This window comes from Gopherus flavomarginatus, chromosome 19 (assembly GCF_025201925.1).
Source record: "Gopherus flavomarginatus isolate rGopFla2 chromosome 19, rGopFla2.mat.asm, whole genome shotgun sequence".
Lineage (NCBI taxonomy): Eukaryota > Metazoa > Chordata > Testudines > Testudinidae > Gopherus > Gopherus flavomarginatus.
Window position 1 is genome coordinate 21,438,836 of NC_066635.1, and position 17,925 is coordinate 21,456,760.

The 17,925-nt window shown below is 45.4% G+C and overlaps 1 protein-coding gene across 2 annotated transcripts in view; it reads right to left on the reverse strand.

The window, feature by feature from the left end:
* Nucleotides 1–17,925, reverse strand: part of NXN (nucleoredoxin) — a 113,340-nt gene that overhangs the window by 86,298 nt on the left and 9,117 nt on the right. Inside the window, exon 1 of one of the 2 annotated variants that reach the window (XM_050928817.1) lies at nucleotides 16,004–16,338. The exons of the other annotated variant lie outside the window; for it this stretch is intronic. Coding sequence (XP_050784774.1) covers nucleotides 16,004–16,324 — 321 coding nt within the window. The 5' untranslated portion in view covers nucleotides 16,325–16,338. Of the gene's footprint in view, nucleotides 1–16,003; nucleotides 16,339–17,925 lie in introns of those variants that run through there. 2 annotated transcript variants of the gene reach the window in all.

The following is a 17,925-nucleotide window of genomic DNA, read 5'->3' on the forward strand; positions in this document are numbered from 1 at the left end:
CATTAATCCATTAAGAAAGAGAGGCATGTAAGGTAGCAGCCAGGAAAGCAGTTCTCTACAGACCAGTCATTGACTACTTGGAAAAGAAACGGGTTAAACCATGGCCTTGTTGAAATTATCTTAGGTGTTACTCAGTATGAGAAGTGCTTTCTTGCAAGCCAAAGATCCAGGCAGCACTCCTAGGCTGTCTTCATGGTCTGGTGCCCTGCAATTTGCTCTCAGACTGTCTAAGCGGAGTCCAAAAAAATCATGTTAAATCAATAGTGGCTCAAATGCCTTGGCAACGTCTCCAGTGCCAAGATTCCTCAGGACCATGTGTAAGCACACAGGTATGAAGAGCTGGCCGAAGTGTTGTTCCCAGGGAAGGACAGGGGTTAACGCACAGGACTGTAAGTCAGGACTCCTGAGTTCTAATCCCATCAAGGTTTTGTCACTCAAACCGAAACACAGAGACTGCCTCACTCACAAAGGTACTGTGATGCTTGAAGGCACTATGGAAAGTCAGAGAATTATTATTTGTGATTAATAAACTGGCTAACTCATGTAGACAGCCACAGTGTCTCTCTGACCCATGCTTTGCTGACCCCCTACCCATGGCCTCAGGACCCAGCCTTGGCTGGAACAGAAACAGATCAATTAGGAAGTCAACTAAAATTTAACTAAGATCCTCCTTCTCCTCATATTATTAAACTAGCTCATTTGTTTCAAACGAGAAGTGCATTTTACCCACCACCACCCCGTTCCCTTTTCATTTCAAATCCTGCTTTGCTGCATCTTTTGGCTCCGCACTGCCCAGCACTGGGTTAAAAGAGAAACAGCCAAGTGAGGAGAGGAAAAAGCCACAGTATTAGCCCTCAAAGATTACTGCCTGACCAACAAGCAGCCAGCCCTGCAGCCTCTAGTACACCGCGCTGCTGCCCAACGAGCAGCTTCTGAAGAAAGTGCTGGGGAAAAGCAATGCAAAAGCCACTAAGTAATTTACTCCTCATACACAGACAGAGGACTGGCCTTCACTGACTGTAGGACAATGAACAGGTCAGCAGGGTCAAACGCAGTCTGGCAAGTGGGCGCTTAAGTCCAAGGAAAGTGCTCTGCATCTCACAAATGAAACACTCTCTCTGTGTATATTTCTAGCACAGCATGGAATCTTTTAACTAGGAGTAGAAGAGGTTGGAACTCAGATCGCTAGCAAACACTAATAAAAGCACTGCTTTGCTCTCTCGCTCTCTTTTTTTGGAAGTGTGGAGTCAGAATAATTCTTTTGAACCATCACAGGGTTGGGGCTAAAGGGGGGAGAGAAACACCAGCTGTTGAGATCAAACTGACCGAATCTTGCCATTTTAGTTTCAAACATATCACAACGGGCGGCACAGGTCTGCAGGTTGTATTGAAAGACTTTGCCCTTACGCAGGGCCTTTCCACAGTGGATCTCAAAGCACTTACAAACATTCAATTAAAACTCATAACCCACCTCTTCCGAGGGAGGTATTATAAACAACCCTGGGGCTCATACAGCAGCTCACCAGCACAAGCCTCTCTTCTTCTGTTCTACTTTGGCATTCAACTCCATCACAAGAGCCCAGGACAACCAGCCCTACTGAGCGAGAGGGCTAGCCCCCAAGAGCAGGAGGCAGACAAAAACTCTTGCAGATGAGGAGGAGGGGAGAAGATCATAAATCATTGATGAGAAGGGAGGAGAAAGACTATACAGAAAACAAACAGGATGAAAGAGAAACCTGACGGGCAGGAGAAGAAAGAAAAAAAAAGATGATGGCATCTATACTATGACATAATGAAGGGGGCAAAGGAGCAGGGCATGTGTCTGGGAATGGGCACACCTACTGCACACCACGGGGGCCAATAAAAAGGAGGCTGTTCTGCATGTTCTGGAGATATAAAAGTCAGATGTGGGCACAGAGAGTGATTTGGGCCCCTTCCTAATTTAAATAATAAGCATCTGCAAAGCTCAGCAAAATGAGGAACTAGTTAATCTTCCCAGCACCTTTGCAAGGTAGGGGAAATGACAGATTTTTCTGGCTAGTAAGCTGGGTGAGACTTTTGTTTGTTTCATTAAGCACATTAAACTAAAAACAACTTCAGAGATCTGCCTTAGTACAGTGTCAGCTGCAAGAAACCAACCTTCAGATGCAAGGGCATGTCAGCATTAGCCCAGGCTGGGGCAGGAATGCTTCCATGTATGGAAATATATTAGGCACTGAAACCATAAGCGTGAGGCAGAGCAAAGTGAGAGGCCCCCTCAGGAAAGTCACAGGCTCATGTTTAGAAGGTCTAGCAGCCTGGATTTGTCACTAGATGATCAGTATGTGTTATAATAGATTTCATGCTCCTTCCAAGAGGCTCCCACAGCTCTGCTGGAATTGGACTTTGGGGTGAGACCCTAACCCCATCTGCATACACTGTACATGGGTTTTAGATTCATGGGTGAGATTAATCTCATTTGTCTAGGGTGCAGTGCGAGTAGAGTTTATACTGATGATGTATTGGGTGCAACTTTGTGCTTCTGGTGGAGTCTCTTTGGATCCAGATAGAACTAGAATTTTTCTCTCTCTCTAGCTTGCTTGTGCAATTGCAGTTTGGACCAGCTGGATTATTCTTCCCTCAATTAAAAGAAAAATTACCTTTCTATATCTCACCCAACTCTTACATTCTTGCATTGAAAACATGTCACAGAGGGCCCCTTTTCGAGCTGTCAAACCCAGCCCAGTTCTAATCCTCTCCCCAGGAAGATCCCTTGACTCCCACATTCCTGCTGTCAACCCCATCTCATGCTCATCGTCTGTGGAAGCAGTCAGACCCTCAGCGGTCTCCACAATGATGCCATTTGCCAACAGCTATCACATGTTAAGATCTCATGATGCCACCATTTTCCTCAGCATGTAGAACAGGAAAAAAAATGGTGTTGGCAAATGATTTTTAAACAGGGACCTCTGCACTCTGGTTCCACACTGAAATATTGTAAGGTCAGGGTTAGTCACAGTTTTAAAAGGCAGAAAAACATTTCCAGGGAATTCTGTGGAGTGTTCCCAAGCTGATATAGGATGCAGGGTAGCTCAACTTGTGCTCCATTATCAGAACGTCACTAACAGAACATACATGGAACAAACTCTTCCTTTTCAAACTAAACCCCTACCCATTCTACTTAGTTCCCTCATCTGACATTCACATCTATGTACTCTTCCCCGGGTGACAGAGATGTTTTCCGAGCTCTCCGGTAACCTTGCCCAATCCCTCATTCCAGGCATTCATTCTGCTTTGGAGTGAGCACTTCAAGGTCTGTTCTGTCCTCAATTTGCTTCTCTGAGATTCCACTTATGCCCTTCCGTCCCCTCCTACCGTTCTAATTGGACTGGAAGCATAGTTTATGGTTGCTGCAGTTATTTTGGCCCATATCATCTACACAACATCATTTGGGGCTTTGAGTTTCTTAATTGGCTTCTCTCCTCCTAAATTTACAATCTATGGTCCTTTTTAAAATTCACACTTCTACAGCTCAGGCCGAGAGGCAGCATCCTCTTGCATTCTGCTGTACAGCTTTAGGGGCTCCAAGAGTGTTTGTTTTGAGACCAGGGCTGCAAACTGTATTCCCAGCAGGAGGTCAGACTAGAGCATTGCAAAATCTCAGCCTTTTGTCCTGATGCAATCGGAATGAGAACAAGTAATTCTGAGATCAGACCACAAATTCTCAACATCTTAAATTGGTTTCAACTGTTCACAGTGTTTTAAGACAAGCATGGAAGTATTCAGCAGTCACTTCTGCATTGTTTTAATCCTCTGTACTGTACAGTAAGACATTACATTTCCTTAGGAAATCTCAGGAAACGCAACTATTTTATAGTTGGGCAAACATGCAGGATATTCACACTGCAGTGGGGGTACTTCCACATGCATTATTCATTAGCATCTCTTCTCTGCCATTAGTGAATTTAGTATGTTTATGTCTTTTTTTCCACCTCATTTCTCAGCTTCTCTGTTGCCAACCTCTTTAGTTCCTCTGCTATTGTTTTAACTCTGCAACTGTGTTATCTGCCTCTAAAGTGTTTGGAGAGGCAGCTGGAAGATATAGCACAAAAAGGAAGTTGTATTATAGGAAACTGCGTGATATTCTTGGAGCATTAAGAAGAGTGAAGTTCCCCCACACTTTAGCACTCACCAAATGCCACTATCTGGCCTTGTTCTCTAATTCTCAATCAGTCTATCTCTCGCCAGGTTTTCCCATGCTCTTTACAGATCTGTTTTCAGGACTCCTAATGTTCCCCACAGCACCAGTCACAAAAGCAGGCAAGGGATGCCCTGCACGAAAACCATCTAGCTAAGGAGGACTGCTGACACCAATACCTGTGCCTCATTTCCCAGGAAATGAACAAATCAGAAGTGAAGGATAATGTTGTAGTTTTGGCTCTGAACTGGGAAGTCCCAGTCCAGAACTGGGAACTGAATCCAGATTTCCCAACAGATTCTCTGTGTGACCTTGAGTCACTTAATTTCCCTGTATCAGTCTTGTCTATTTAAAACATAGGGTTTTTGAGGTAGAGTTCTATTATCTGCAATGGCATGGACTTGTTGTGTGACCTTGGGCACATTCCTTAGCGCTCTGTGCCTCAGGTTACTCCACAGTGAAATGGCTGTAATACCTACCTCACAGAAAGCTATGAGATGTTACTGAAGTTTGTACAGATCAGAGATGCTTTTATTAAAGTAGTACAAAACTTTAATGCTGGTTAATGCAATCTATTCCAAAAGAAAGAAATCAAGACAGACTATAGATACAAAAATAATGGTAATGATAATAATTTCAACTAGTTTTACAATATTTGAAATCACTCGTTTGTCTACTTTCCATCCAAATTATTCTCGTGTTGAGATGGCATTAAGACAAAAGACACTCACTGATCTAGAGAACAAACATTTCAATCAAAATTTCAAAGATCCATTCCATTGTGCTATAATGTGTTATGGAACTGGTTAAAAAAAAGCAAACTATAAAGTCTTAGTTATTCAATATTTAATCTAATCTGAAAGCTCAGCAGCCAGTTTGTTACCCACTGAAAGCAGGAGGTCTGAAATTATCCTTGGAGAGTTCAAAGCTGCAGTTAATTCAACATCTCTACTTTGTAAAGCATAAAATCACAGATTCCCATAGCGTGTAAGCAGTTTAAAAGACTGACAAACTATTAACTGCCAAATCAAAGCAGCAAACATAAATCCACACAGCTGACAGAAGACAAAGCTGCATTTTGAAGAGTAATTAAAAATCACTTTGAAACATTTTCCCTGGAACTTTGGCCCAGAACAACGGGTGAGGGTGAGGGTGAGAGTGTGGGGTTGAGAGAGAGAGAGAATGTGTCTCACACACAAGAGAAATTCTAACTATCCGAAATGCGCTGACAAGCGTTGGTCAAACACACTTTTGAATTCAGAGTTCCGCTAGCCACATCACATTTACCCTCTGAAAGACTTTCAGTTTGCCATGTCTTTAGATTTCACATCAAAACTTTAGCAATGAGTAACAGATGAGTGTTACGCTGAAGCTGTCTTGATCTGGGGGGAAGAAGGGGGAAAGAGCTGTCCCGATCTGATCACACTAAAAAAAAATGCAGTATCTTCTGACTACACAGATTAAAACCATACCCCAGTTTCTATGCTGAGAACTTTGCTGAAAGACAAGAATCCAAAGTACAGAATTTCACCCAGATGAAATGCAAAAGAAGTGAAACCCTACCCAAACTGTGCTAGCTAACCTTACCATAGTCTGCTTTATAACATTAAAAGCCTGTTCAAGTGGACACATAAAAATACTGAAATGCAGAAAATTCCTTGATTCTCTCATAAACTGGTGTCTGCTAACAATGAAACACTTTGTGGGAGCTCTCTCAGTACTACGGTGGTAACATTAGATATTTGTCTCAAGTGTTTAAAATAACAGAGAAAAAATCTCCTGAATTTTGTATTAAAATTGCTCAAAAACTTAGGGCTATAGTTTAAAAGTCACAACCCAAAGGCAATACAAAATGTATGCCAGCTTTCATCTCAAATGCCACAGAAGCCATAGGTTCCATTACAAGACTTCATTGTGAGTAACGGTAGTTAAAGTTCCATTAATTCTTACCAGTTATGGACCAGAGAGCATGCTTATTATTTCATCATAGAGGGAGTATGTGTGGCTTTTAGATCAGGCCCTATATTCTCTGTGATGGCCTACTGGAGGAAAACAACGCAGTGCCAGCATATAGGCAAGATATTTAAGGTAGAGTTTTGCCTCTGGGTAGAAGAACTAAAGCAGCATAGGGCTGGATATAGAGTGAAATCCTCGCCCCATTAAAGTCAGTATGGATTTTGGCTATTTATTTCAGTGGGACCCAGATTTCATCCATAGGCCCTTATCCTGCAACCAAATCCATATCAGTGGACACTTGACAGGATTTAATTGCAGGAATAATTGCATGGGAATAAACTGTGATAAACCAATCCAATTTCACTATATGGGCTTATAAAAACTGTACTCAGAAGTAATTCAGAAAAAACAGCAACAACAAACACAGGGATTAGAAAATGTTTTGGCTCTGTTGCTGTCCTCCTGATGTGGAAATACTGAATAACTTTTCCATGGTCAAAACTTCTCCAATCTCAAATTAATGTTTACTGTCGCGTTTGTCTATATAACTATGTAGAAGAGAAAAATTTCACGTTTTGTATTTTTTCAGTAAAGGTAAACTCTTCCTCAAATAATATTCACTTTGGTCCCTTAACAGGCTATTTCTGAGGAGAGTTCTGTTCCAATTACTTATGATTTATTTTTAAATGATAAAGTTGAGATCTGCAAACTGAGAAAACCAAACAAAATCACCAAGTTTGCATTTTTTAGAAACGTGTTTTGTCATCTCCACATCTGGATTAAAATGTGACAATGAAAAACAGCACACAGGCATCTCTTGGCTACCTTCATCCATCACCCATTTCTCTGTTTCAGAATCACTGAGTAACAAATTAATAACAACAACAATCTGCTGGTGCTGCTACTACCATGTCATTCACTGAGATGTCCCCATACCATGAAAGGATCACTATTTTAAAATATACATCTCCGTGATCCAAAAATTTTACAGCCCCTCTGCCCCCCACCAAAAATACCAAGTTAAACAGCAGCTGAGAGCAACTACATGTGTGTGAGTGTGTATTTTACTTTGAAGCTCAAAAGCTGCTTACAAGATTTACAAAATCTTTTGTTAAAGACAAATCCTACATCTGGACTGACCGCTTGCTCCCCAGATCTCGGCCAGATGCGATTTCAAATGGCAAAGTTATAAGCCTCTGAAAATCATGGTTTATATTGAAACAGTTCTATTTTTCATAACTGCATAAACCTTGATTTAATTATTGTTTATAAAACTCCACCCTTTGTCTTGACACTGGAATCTGTCTCTACCACACGTGACTGCTAACTTGCACATTACTGCTCACGCGCACACAGCTGGGCACTCACTGGTTTGTTATGAGACGGTGGCTTACTATTGCCAGGCTTTGCACAACAGTTGTCTTATGAATCCTGAATTGTTGCATCTGTTTGTTATTGTAGGGTTTCTCATATGATGGATGGCCTTCTTGCACAGATTTTTTTTTTTTAATTTGCTTTTGGAAGAAGGAAGAAAAAACCCACAGAAGTCGTTAAAGTATATTTGTTGTAAAAGATGTTGTGGATAGAGATTTGCTAATGTGTAAGAGAAGTAGGTCACATTTCTTATCTACTGACCTCAACAGTGTGCCTCTATTAACATGCCACGGATGGTGTCCCTAAAGCACAGCATGCATGTTCCGGAGTTAGTGCCAGATTTCTATTAGCCTTATTTTATCACTCCGGTCACGACAAAGAACAAAGATGAGTTCCTTTCCCTAGCCTTAGTGCACACAAGTTTAAATTTCTTTTATTTAAAACAGAAAAGAGACTGCTTTCCTCCTGGCCACAGAGCACATTAAAAGAGGCCCCATTTTCATACTAACAGAAGAGAAAAATAAAACCCAGGCAAACAAGATCCAATTCTCAGGACACTGTGTGCCCAATGGGAGCATCTTTAATAACGTTTCATTTCCGTACGTGTAAAGATTAAGCACTTCACTGAAGAGATTCCTCCTCGCCCAGCACCCACAACTCAACATTCAGATGACACCACATCAATTGTCATTAAACACTTGCAGATGTTCCATTAGAACTAAGAGTTGCTGTTTAAGTTCTTGTTTTTTAATTTAACACAGGTGAAGCCGGTGCAACCTGCATGGAAAAAACTGGGTAAAGTTCAAGCAGACACGTTAATATGGTATAAGGTGATAAGTAAACAAGTGGCAAAGCATGTAATTTACACCTCGTTCTTTAGCGGCCAGTGGACATGCAAAATAACTGTAACTTGCAATCCAACAGTGCAAAAAAGGGGGGTGGGGTGTAGCAGGAAAAGCAAGTAAGGCCAGGGGAAGATAAGGAACAGCATCTCACCCAAAACATATTCATTTACAGCCTCATTAGTTGTTTTTCCCACTACACACCCACTTCTTTCTACCCTTCAGCACCTAAGCTACACATTAAAGGATGAGGGGTATACATTTACACAGTGGAGTACATGACCAACATTCTAAGAGGAACAACATAGGTGGTGCGGAAGATACATCCTGCTGTGATGCCACACCTCACAGTCACCAACCTAGCTCCCTCTCCAGAGAGAACCCCTGACCCTCAGCCACTTCCTGCCTGCAAACACACCATGGTCCTTGCCATACTAGACTTCAGAATGGACTCTGCTGCTCCACCTAAAGAGGTGAGACTCTTGATATGAAGGACGGGCTCATGAAGGTGGAGTAGTTGGGAGGATGCTGTCCAGTCATGAGTGCGCACTTACAGATGTATCTGTGTGGGAAACATTTACATTACTGGAGGCTCTCAATGCCTTGTATGACAGTGGGAAATTAAGGTTGTTTGTAAACCAACCCTCCAAAACTCAGCAGCTGTTCATGCAAACAGATAACAGGGTGATGTTAAACCAAAACCCCTAAATAAAAACAAAGACACAGACCAACATCTCTCTCCTATGTTCCACTCAGCAGCTCCAATCATTATCAGAAGGCAAATCAATTAGCAACAGCTGCTGACAGCTATCCAAAACCAGGCCTGAGCAGCTTAACTGGAAGATGTCTATTAAAAGTTAAAGACCCCTAATCACACAAAGCACATAATGGTTTTATTCTTGAGCAAACCCACAATATCACATTCCATGGCTCAGAATGAGGCGTAATGCCATCCTTAATCAAAAGGTTTTCCTTTGCCGATTTCCATTGCACCCTTACATTTCCTGCTTGAAAGACAACGATTGCTATATGTTGATGTTATTCAAATTCAGTTTATTGCTGTAAGTACCACCAATTGTTATATCCTTGGTAACTGCACCATTAGCATTATCAAATTATTGTGGCAGTAGAAGAACAGTGCCTGGTATCCTAGATACCAACCATGTCACTTTTACCAATAACACAGGGTTGAGATTATGTCTTTATTTTGGGGGTGCAGGAATTCTAGTGCTGGGGGGAGTGAGGTTTGCAATATTTATTAATTATGTGTCAGAAATTTATGGTGGGAGGAGCAATCTCTTCTGTGCACTCAACATTTTTTTAAGATGAGAGAAAATTCATTCACTGTCAAATATTTCAGCCATATTGTTCAGCTTCATTTCTTGGGGGGGGGGGGGCAGGGTAAAGGGTTAGATAATGCTTGTGCCACTACGTAACATCTCTACAAGACCAACTGGTATTAAACTGGTATTATTCGAATCATCCCAAGGACAGGCAGCAACAGCTACTGTCGAGAAAAAATAATCCAAAGCAATTTCTGGGCTCTGTTTAGAATGTTGCCAGATGCACCCTAAGTAATTAGGGCAAAGGTTGCTATAGAATAACCTTAGTGACATGGGGTGGAATATTCACCTAGTCACAGTTAAAGTGGCTTGTTCCAGTTACAATTAATCCAGAAGTTTCACATAAGAACATAACTGATTTCAGAGGATTATAAATGTTACAGCTGGTAGCTGTAGGACTTCCTTAGTTTGATGAAAGGAAGGATGGCCCAATGGATAGGGCGCTAGCCTAGGACTTGGGAGATGGAAATTCAAGTCCTTGCTCCACTTCAAATTTTCCATGTGACCTTGGGCAACTAACTTGTCTCTCTGTGACTCAGTTCCTTATTTGTAAAATGAGATAATGTTACTTCCCCACCAGGGCGTTGTGATAATATTAAAATGTTGTTAGGATTAAAGATTGTGTAGATGCTCTATTACTGGGTTGGATAAGCACCCAAGACAGATAATTTGTTTACATTTGTAAACATCCAGAACCATCAGTGTGTTGCACAGTAATTACCAACCACCCAACTTGGATGGACCAAAACACATACATTTAGCCCCACTTCTTTTCCTTAAGAGCCTGTCCTATGTGAGATCAGTCATATTGTCTGGCATACTGCACAAGTACTACTTATCCTTACAATTGTTATTTACTATTAGTTTACGGCACCAACAAATACACTAAGCTCTTTACAGAAAATACAAAACAGAAAAACAAACTCACCATTGGTTGCCACCCCTTTGGATTTTTGTTTCTTTTGTACTTAAAAATCCAAAAAACAAAATCCCTTCAGCATTTTCCTTCCAATAACAATAACTTTAAAAAGAAAATTTTGCATCTTCTGTATCTCTGCCAAGCTCACTACAAGGCACAAGATTCTTCCAGCTAGCACATTCGAATTCCCTACGTATACAGGTCTAAAGTTAAACTAACAGTGTTGGTTAATAGTGGATAGTGCTGGTGAACACATCGGCTTCAGTACACATACCAAACAAAGTCTGATCCTGATCTCATTTAAATGTAAGAGTAAGACAGAACTTCGCACCGATCTTTTGAAATCTTTTTAAAAAACTTGTTTTACCATGACTATTTTCTTCTCCCACTGAGCAATGATCAAAATGTAATGCTAATTACTATGCACATTTACATGGACCCATCTCTGTAGCAATACTAGTACTGGTATAATGAGTCCACCCTGGGTGTTCAGAAAGGACCCCAGATATCTCTCTAACTAACACGAAATCAGGACCCTAGCTGTTCTATTATTATCTGTGAGCAGCTGAAACTGCTACAGGCTTTACAGAACAAGACATAGTCTCTGCCCCAAAGACCTTACAATCTTGGCAGTTGAATCAACTACCCATAAAGAGGACAGACTCAGGTCTAAGGCACTGTGAGTGTGGGTCCAGGTTCAATTCCCGGTTCTGCCACATACACCTTGTATGACCTTCACCAAGTCACAATCTCTCTGTGCCTCCGTTCCACATTTGTAAAAAGATCCTCGTCTGCCAAGCCTAGACACCTCTCCGGGGCAGTTGTCTCATTCTGCATGTTCATACAGTGTCTAGCACAATGGGTCCTTATCTCAGTTGGGGTGTCCAGATGCCACGAGACTATACATTTTCTAACAAAATTAGGGCCTGCAAGGTGCTGCACACATGCTAAGTGCCCTCAGCTCTCACTGGTGTAGAATCGGGCCCCTGTAATAAATGGTACTTATGAGAAAAACAGAAAATTTGTGCATTTCTGGATGAGTCACATCATTAAACCTACTATTTAGAAACCCGCCTATTAGACCAGGAAACTTTTAACCATCTGAACTAGACGTTATAAATCTGCTGTTTAGAAATTTTATATCCTGTCATAATTGCCCTTATAACTTACAAGTACGTTCTCTGTTAGCCATAGATTAAACTTTCTCCAAAGCTACATCACATCTGTTTAGTTTTGAAAATATACAGCACAAGCTTCAATTACTTTACATGCCACACAAAGACAAGCCAGAATAGCTCAGGGTTTCTTGGGGTAAGATTTTCACATTCAGTAATCTTTTTATTTAATGTTTTCTCACAATCTAAGAGATAGGAGGTCAAGTCAATGCCACCTCCCACTTTTACAGCTCCCCCACAAGCTAAATTTATTAAAGGGGAATTGTTGTTGTGTTTTTAAAGAAAATATGCCAGATGTAATTCCCACCAGCTAAAAATTCTCAGTTTTCTGTAGGGAAATGCCTGCTACTAATTGGAACCATCTTCCTCTCATGCATCAATAGGAAGAGGAGCTGCAAACTGCCTGGAAAAGCTGATGCTAGAGAAAATTTTTCAAAAATTGGAATGGGAACTGGAACTTCAGTTTCTCTAAAGGATGAAGCTGCCCTCCCACTCCATCTTGTTAAAGAAGGCCCTGATCCTACACACGTAGGCTTAGCTTTACGCACAAGTAGTTCCCCTGACTTCATTGTGCAAGAACTGGGGACTTCAATGGGAGTACACAGCTCATCAAGTTAAGCCTGTTGTCTATTTATTTGCCGGATGAGGACCTTAGTGAAAAGTTCGACAGCAGATGAGCGCAAACCAGAATTCTAGGTCTCAACATGCATAAAATTATATTTGGGAAGAGGGCATCAGACTTGCAACCCAGACTCCACTGGACTTTCTCTTTACAATGAAGCTTTCACCTAAAGAACAGAGAAGACTCCAGCCAGTGTGGAATTCAAAGACTCTTAGCAGAGATAGAAGAGGGCTGTCTGGTCCCAGGTGCATGGTGACAGAGGGCTCCTGAATCCAAACACTGAACTTCAACCCTGGAGCCAAACACCTTTAAGAGGTTTGAAATCCGGATTGGATGCCTTGCAGCTTAGGCCAATCTGGAATTTATAGGTAAGAATTTTGAATCAAAGCCCAGCTGAGAGTCTTCACTTAGGAACCCACTCCCATTCCAAAGTGCACAAACTTATTTTTTCTTCTGTAAAGAGTAAACAACCACTGGTGTAGAGGAGCCTCTCATCACAGGGAACAGAAGTAACCATCACTTTCAGATACTCAGGTGTAGTTCTATTCTAAAAAGATGCCTAAAAACGGCACTGCAGGGCTCCTTATTCATTTGCTCTCAATTGCTTTCAGAGCATATTATTTTTAGCTTTGTAAAGAGCAAGTTTTCTTATTTGCCAGTGCTGCATACTCAAACCAGAATCTTCAAATCCAGTCTTAGCCATTCTACCTCTCACAAACTCCAGCCTCTGGGTCTGTCAGTGTTTTATTGTCTGATCTTTGTCTGTCTTTTAGATCAAACTGCTCGGGATAGGAACTGTCTGCGTCTTGGACAGCATCAAGTATTTCATCCATGCTTAAATAAACAGTGGTAATTAATAGCACTATTTGGATCCAGCTGATGTTTTTGTTGATAATTCATAACGCAGTCTAGAATCCCGCTCACATCCCTGGAGCTGAATTGGCTCTGTAAAGCTAACAATAACTATGGGCCCAGTCCTGAAATCAGATCCCTTAAACCTGCACAGAACCACAGTGAAGTCAATTTACCCCACCTAAGTGCCACTGTTTGCCAATGTGCCTCAAATTCTGGGTCTGAGGCCTGGATTTGTAATACTAAATTATATCTGCTCATTTCACTGGCAAACACAGCCAGGAACTAAGATGTTTATCAATAAAATACCATTTTTATGACTTTTCTAACTGCAAACACCCACACCATAATTCCTCCCTTTCCACACCACTTATGGAAAGTTAACTTTTTGCTTATATATGAAAAACATAAACAGCCTAAATTCTGTGCAAGCAAAGATTCTGTCCCACTCCCCTAATGAAGGGCAGTGGATTTTATTTTTTCACATGTGTGCAATTTGATAAAACATTATTTACACATCCCTCCTAGATATGGCTTATAAGTTGACACCTGATTTAAACACAGCAAAATCAGCAGTAAGCCTTGGTATTAAAAAACACAAAAACATTCCTTTTTTAAACACCATCTATCCTTGACTTATTTCTTCTAGAAGGATCATAAAAACCAACAACCACCAGTACTTTGAAACTGTGAAATATTATGCACATGCATTAGTAATTCTCACATATCAATTACTTATCTAAGGCCTTCTCTACACAGAAACATGCACCAATTTATTTAAACCAGTGCAATCCCTTGTGTGGACATTCTTATTTCAGGTTAGCTGAGAACTGTTTCTAATTAACTTCAGCTAAACCAAGAGTATCCACATAACCTCTGGCATCAGTTTAGCTAAATCAGTTTGAAATCATATTTTAAACTGGTACAACTTTGTATAGACAAGCCCAGAGTCTGAAGAGCAACCCTGTGCCAAAGTGATGGGCAATTTTAAGCACTGTCTAACCTTACAACTAACTCATTCAGATGATTACTCTAGGGTTATGACTATAAGTGTGTCAACCAATTTTACTGACTAGAAGTTTAGGACAATTTGTCTGCAGCCACAAATTCGAACCCTAGGAACTGGGAGTTTAGTAAATGCTATTTTACACTTCAGATGTGTCTTTCGCCCGCTAAATGCTGTGGGATGTTCTACTGACCATACTGAAATTGTATGCTATGTTTTTCAGCACAGTGATTTTCCAGCAATAAGACAGTAGGGATACAAAATGTTAACTGTGGTTTTATATGTGAGTTCCATTTTCCTCTAGCAAGAGGGGCTTTTGAGGAATGCGGCACTGCGTGGGTCACCCCCGTGGCACTGAAATCACTCTGTCACCCTACCCTACCCTACCCTACCCTCCTCCTGCCACATCCATGTACAAAGAGAAACAAAGAACGGATCCCTTCCTCCGTTCCTGAAAGCCCACATAGGTAGCTACGAAGCTTCTACATTCCTGCGTTTAAAGCAGGCAACTCCCATAGACCATTATGGTGGTGTCACATTTGCAACTGTCCCGAAAGCTGATGCAGCCCAAACTAGGAGGGAGCTTTGTCCAAGTGCCCAGCCCCAGCCGTTCCTCCCAAGCAGCCCATCCATGTCTGAAGTGAACCAGGAAGGGCAGAGATTCTCTCCTCCGCCACCAGCCGGCTGCACCCCGGGCATGCCAGGGCCAGGGCCGGCTCTCAGCTCCCACGCAGGGGGTTGCCCGGAATGCATCCCGGGGTGGTGGGGGGGGAAGAAGGGGGGACAGGCCAGGGCACCTGCGCGCAGGATGCTGCAGCCCCACCTGGACAGGGCCTGGGCCAGGCTCCGCACAACGGGGACCCCAGAGAGCGGCTGCTGCCGGGCCAAGGGGCAGGAGGAGCCGCGGGGGTCCCCTCAGGGCAGCACGAGCCCCAGAGACCCGGCTCCCGACAGAGCTCGGGCCGCTGCCCCCGCTGGGAGCCGGCTGATCGCTCCCTCGGGGCTGCTCCCCGACAGGCGGCGCCATCCCCGGCCCCCCTGGCCCCAACCCCTGGCTGCCGCCCCCCATCCCCCTTCTTCCTCAGGGTCCGCGGGCCTCTGCGCCCCCCCGCTCCCCCGGCCAGTGCTCGGTCTCCCCTCACGGCCCCCAGCCCGGTCCCCCCTCGCCGCCACCCTCCCTGCACAGGATCGTCCCCCCTCGCCTCAGCCACCCCCCCGCCAGTGCCCGGTCCCCCCACTCACCTCAGACCCCCCCGCTGGGTCGGTGCCCGGTCCCCCCTCGCCCAACCCCTCCCCCCCGGCGGTGCCCGGTCCCCCCCTCGCCCCAGACCCCCCGCCGGGTCGGTGCCCAGTCCCCCCTCGCCCAACCCCTCCCCCCCGGCGGTGCCCGGTCCCCCCCTCGCCCCAGACCCCCCGCCGGGTCGGTGCCCGGTCCCCCCTCGCCCCAGACCCCCCGCCCAGGTCGGTGCCCGGTCCCCCCCTCGCCCCAGACCCCCCGCCAGGTCGGTGCCCGATCCCCCCCTCACCCAACCCCTCCCCCCCCGCCAGTGCCCGGTCCCCCCCTCGCCCCAGACCCCCCGCCAGGTCGGTGCCCGATCCCCCCTCACCCAACCCTCTCCCCGCCGCCGGTGCCCGGTCCCCCCCCTCCCCGCCGCCGGTGCCCGGTCCCCCCCCCCGGCCGGTGCCCGGTCCCCCCCACCGGCCGGTGCCCGGTCTGTCTCCCCCGGGCGCTCTCACCTTGCGGCGCTTGTCGGCGAAGGGCAGCGCCAGCCAGGGCATGGCCCGCACGGCCTCCTGCCACTGCTGCTGCTCCTGCTCCGCCGACACGAAAACGATCTCGAGCCTCTGCGCCCCGGCCCCGGCCGCCGCCTCCCCCCTGAAGCGCCCGTAGAAGGCGGCCAGGCTGGCGCCGACCTGCGCGCAGGGGCCGCTCAGGCTGCAGCCGAAGTAGAGCCCGACCAGCGAGACCCCGCGGGCGGCCAGCGCCGCTACCGCCACCTCCTCCCCGTCCGGGGCCACCAGCACCTCGCCCAGCACCTCAGCCAGCGCGCCCGCCATGCCCCCAGCGCCGCCGGCCGCCTCCGCTCCGCCCGCACCGAGCGAGCAGCAGCCAGCGCCGGCGGAGCCGAGCCCTGCTCTGCGCCCGGCCTGCCCGGCAGGGGGCGCTGCCGCGCAGCACTGCCCGCCGCCGCGGGACGCCCAAGACCGCGGCCCCCGGAGCCCGGAGGAGCTGCTGGCCGCCCGCCCCCCCCCGAGCCCGGCGGTCACGGACCCCACAACGCAATCCTGCACCTGGAGAGCAAACGCACCCACCGACCCACCCCCCTGGATACCGCCAGCCCTAGCACCCCCAAATCCACCCCCCGATCCTGCAGCTGGAGAGCAAACACACCCACCGACCCGCCCCCCTGGATCCCGGCACCCCCAAACCCACCCCCCCATCCTGCAGCTGGAGAGCGAACGCACCCACCGACCCGCCCCCTGGATCTCGGCACCCCCAAACCCACCCCCCATCCTGCAGCTGGAGAGCGAACGCACCCACCGACCCACCCCCCTGGATCCCGCCAGCCCCAGCACCCCCAAATCCACCCCCCCGATCCTGCAGCTGGAGAGCAAACACACCCACCGACCCACCCCCCTGGATCCCGCCAGCCCCAGCACCCCCAAATCCACCCCCAATTCTGCAGCTGGAGAGCAAACACACCCACTCCCTGAGATCCCACCAGCCACAGCACCCCTAAACTCACCCCCTGATCCTACAGTTGGAGAACAAACACACCCACCCACCCCCTCGGATCCTGCCAGCCCTGTCGGAAGACGGTAAAGTTTAGGGCCCTGATCCTAAAGACACTTGGGCATGTGCTTAACTTCACTACATTAGCAATGCCACTGAAACTACTCACACTAGTAGAATTAAGCAGGTAGGTAGGTGTTTGCGGGATCAGGGCCACGCATAAGTAATTTAGATTTTTATGTATATAAACTGTAGTCAGGAAAGAGCCAAACAACTCAGCAAACTCTCATGAATGCACATGTACATTACCTGGAAGTTAACTCAGCCAGGTTACCCATCCTGTATTGTTATACTAGGGACAGGCAGCTTCAGTTTGGCCCCAAACTTAAGTTGTGGGTTACATGGCTTTCACAAGGCCTAACAGAAATAGGAAATGTTACCATCATTTCTTTATAAATTCCAATTAAACCATTTGATTTTTAAACAAATATTTCTCTCTTGCAGCGTTTCAAAAACAAACACTTGTACTAAGACTCTAAAAGTGAAATTTACGTAACTGGATTATATTGTCCATCTGGCAGAAATGCAAAATGGAAACGAAGGATAAACAATTACATCCAAACGAGGCTTGAAAAATTACTTCTTTTGTAGTAATCCAAGGTCTGATCCTTGTAGTCAGATCCGTGGGCCTACACAGAGACCATTGCAGGACTGGTGAAAATTGACTGAAATGGGGCTATGACATATTGCACCAGGGAAAAATCTTCCCCAAAGTACCAACTAGAAACATAGGTCAAGAAATAACCTGATTTGTCTTATTCTGCTCCCAGGATTCTCTACTGCGAGGTGCTGAGCTCTCTGGTCCCACCAGCAAAACCTCTAAGCATGACAATAGATACATTGAGTGAAATGGGATTACTCATAC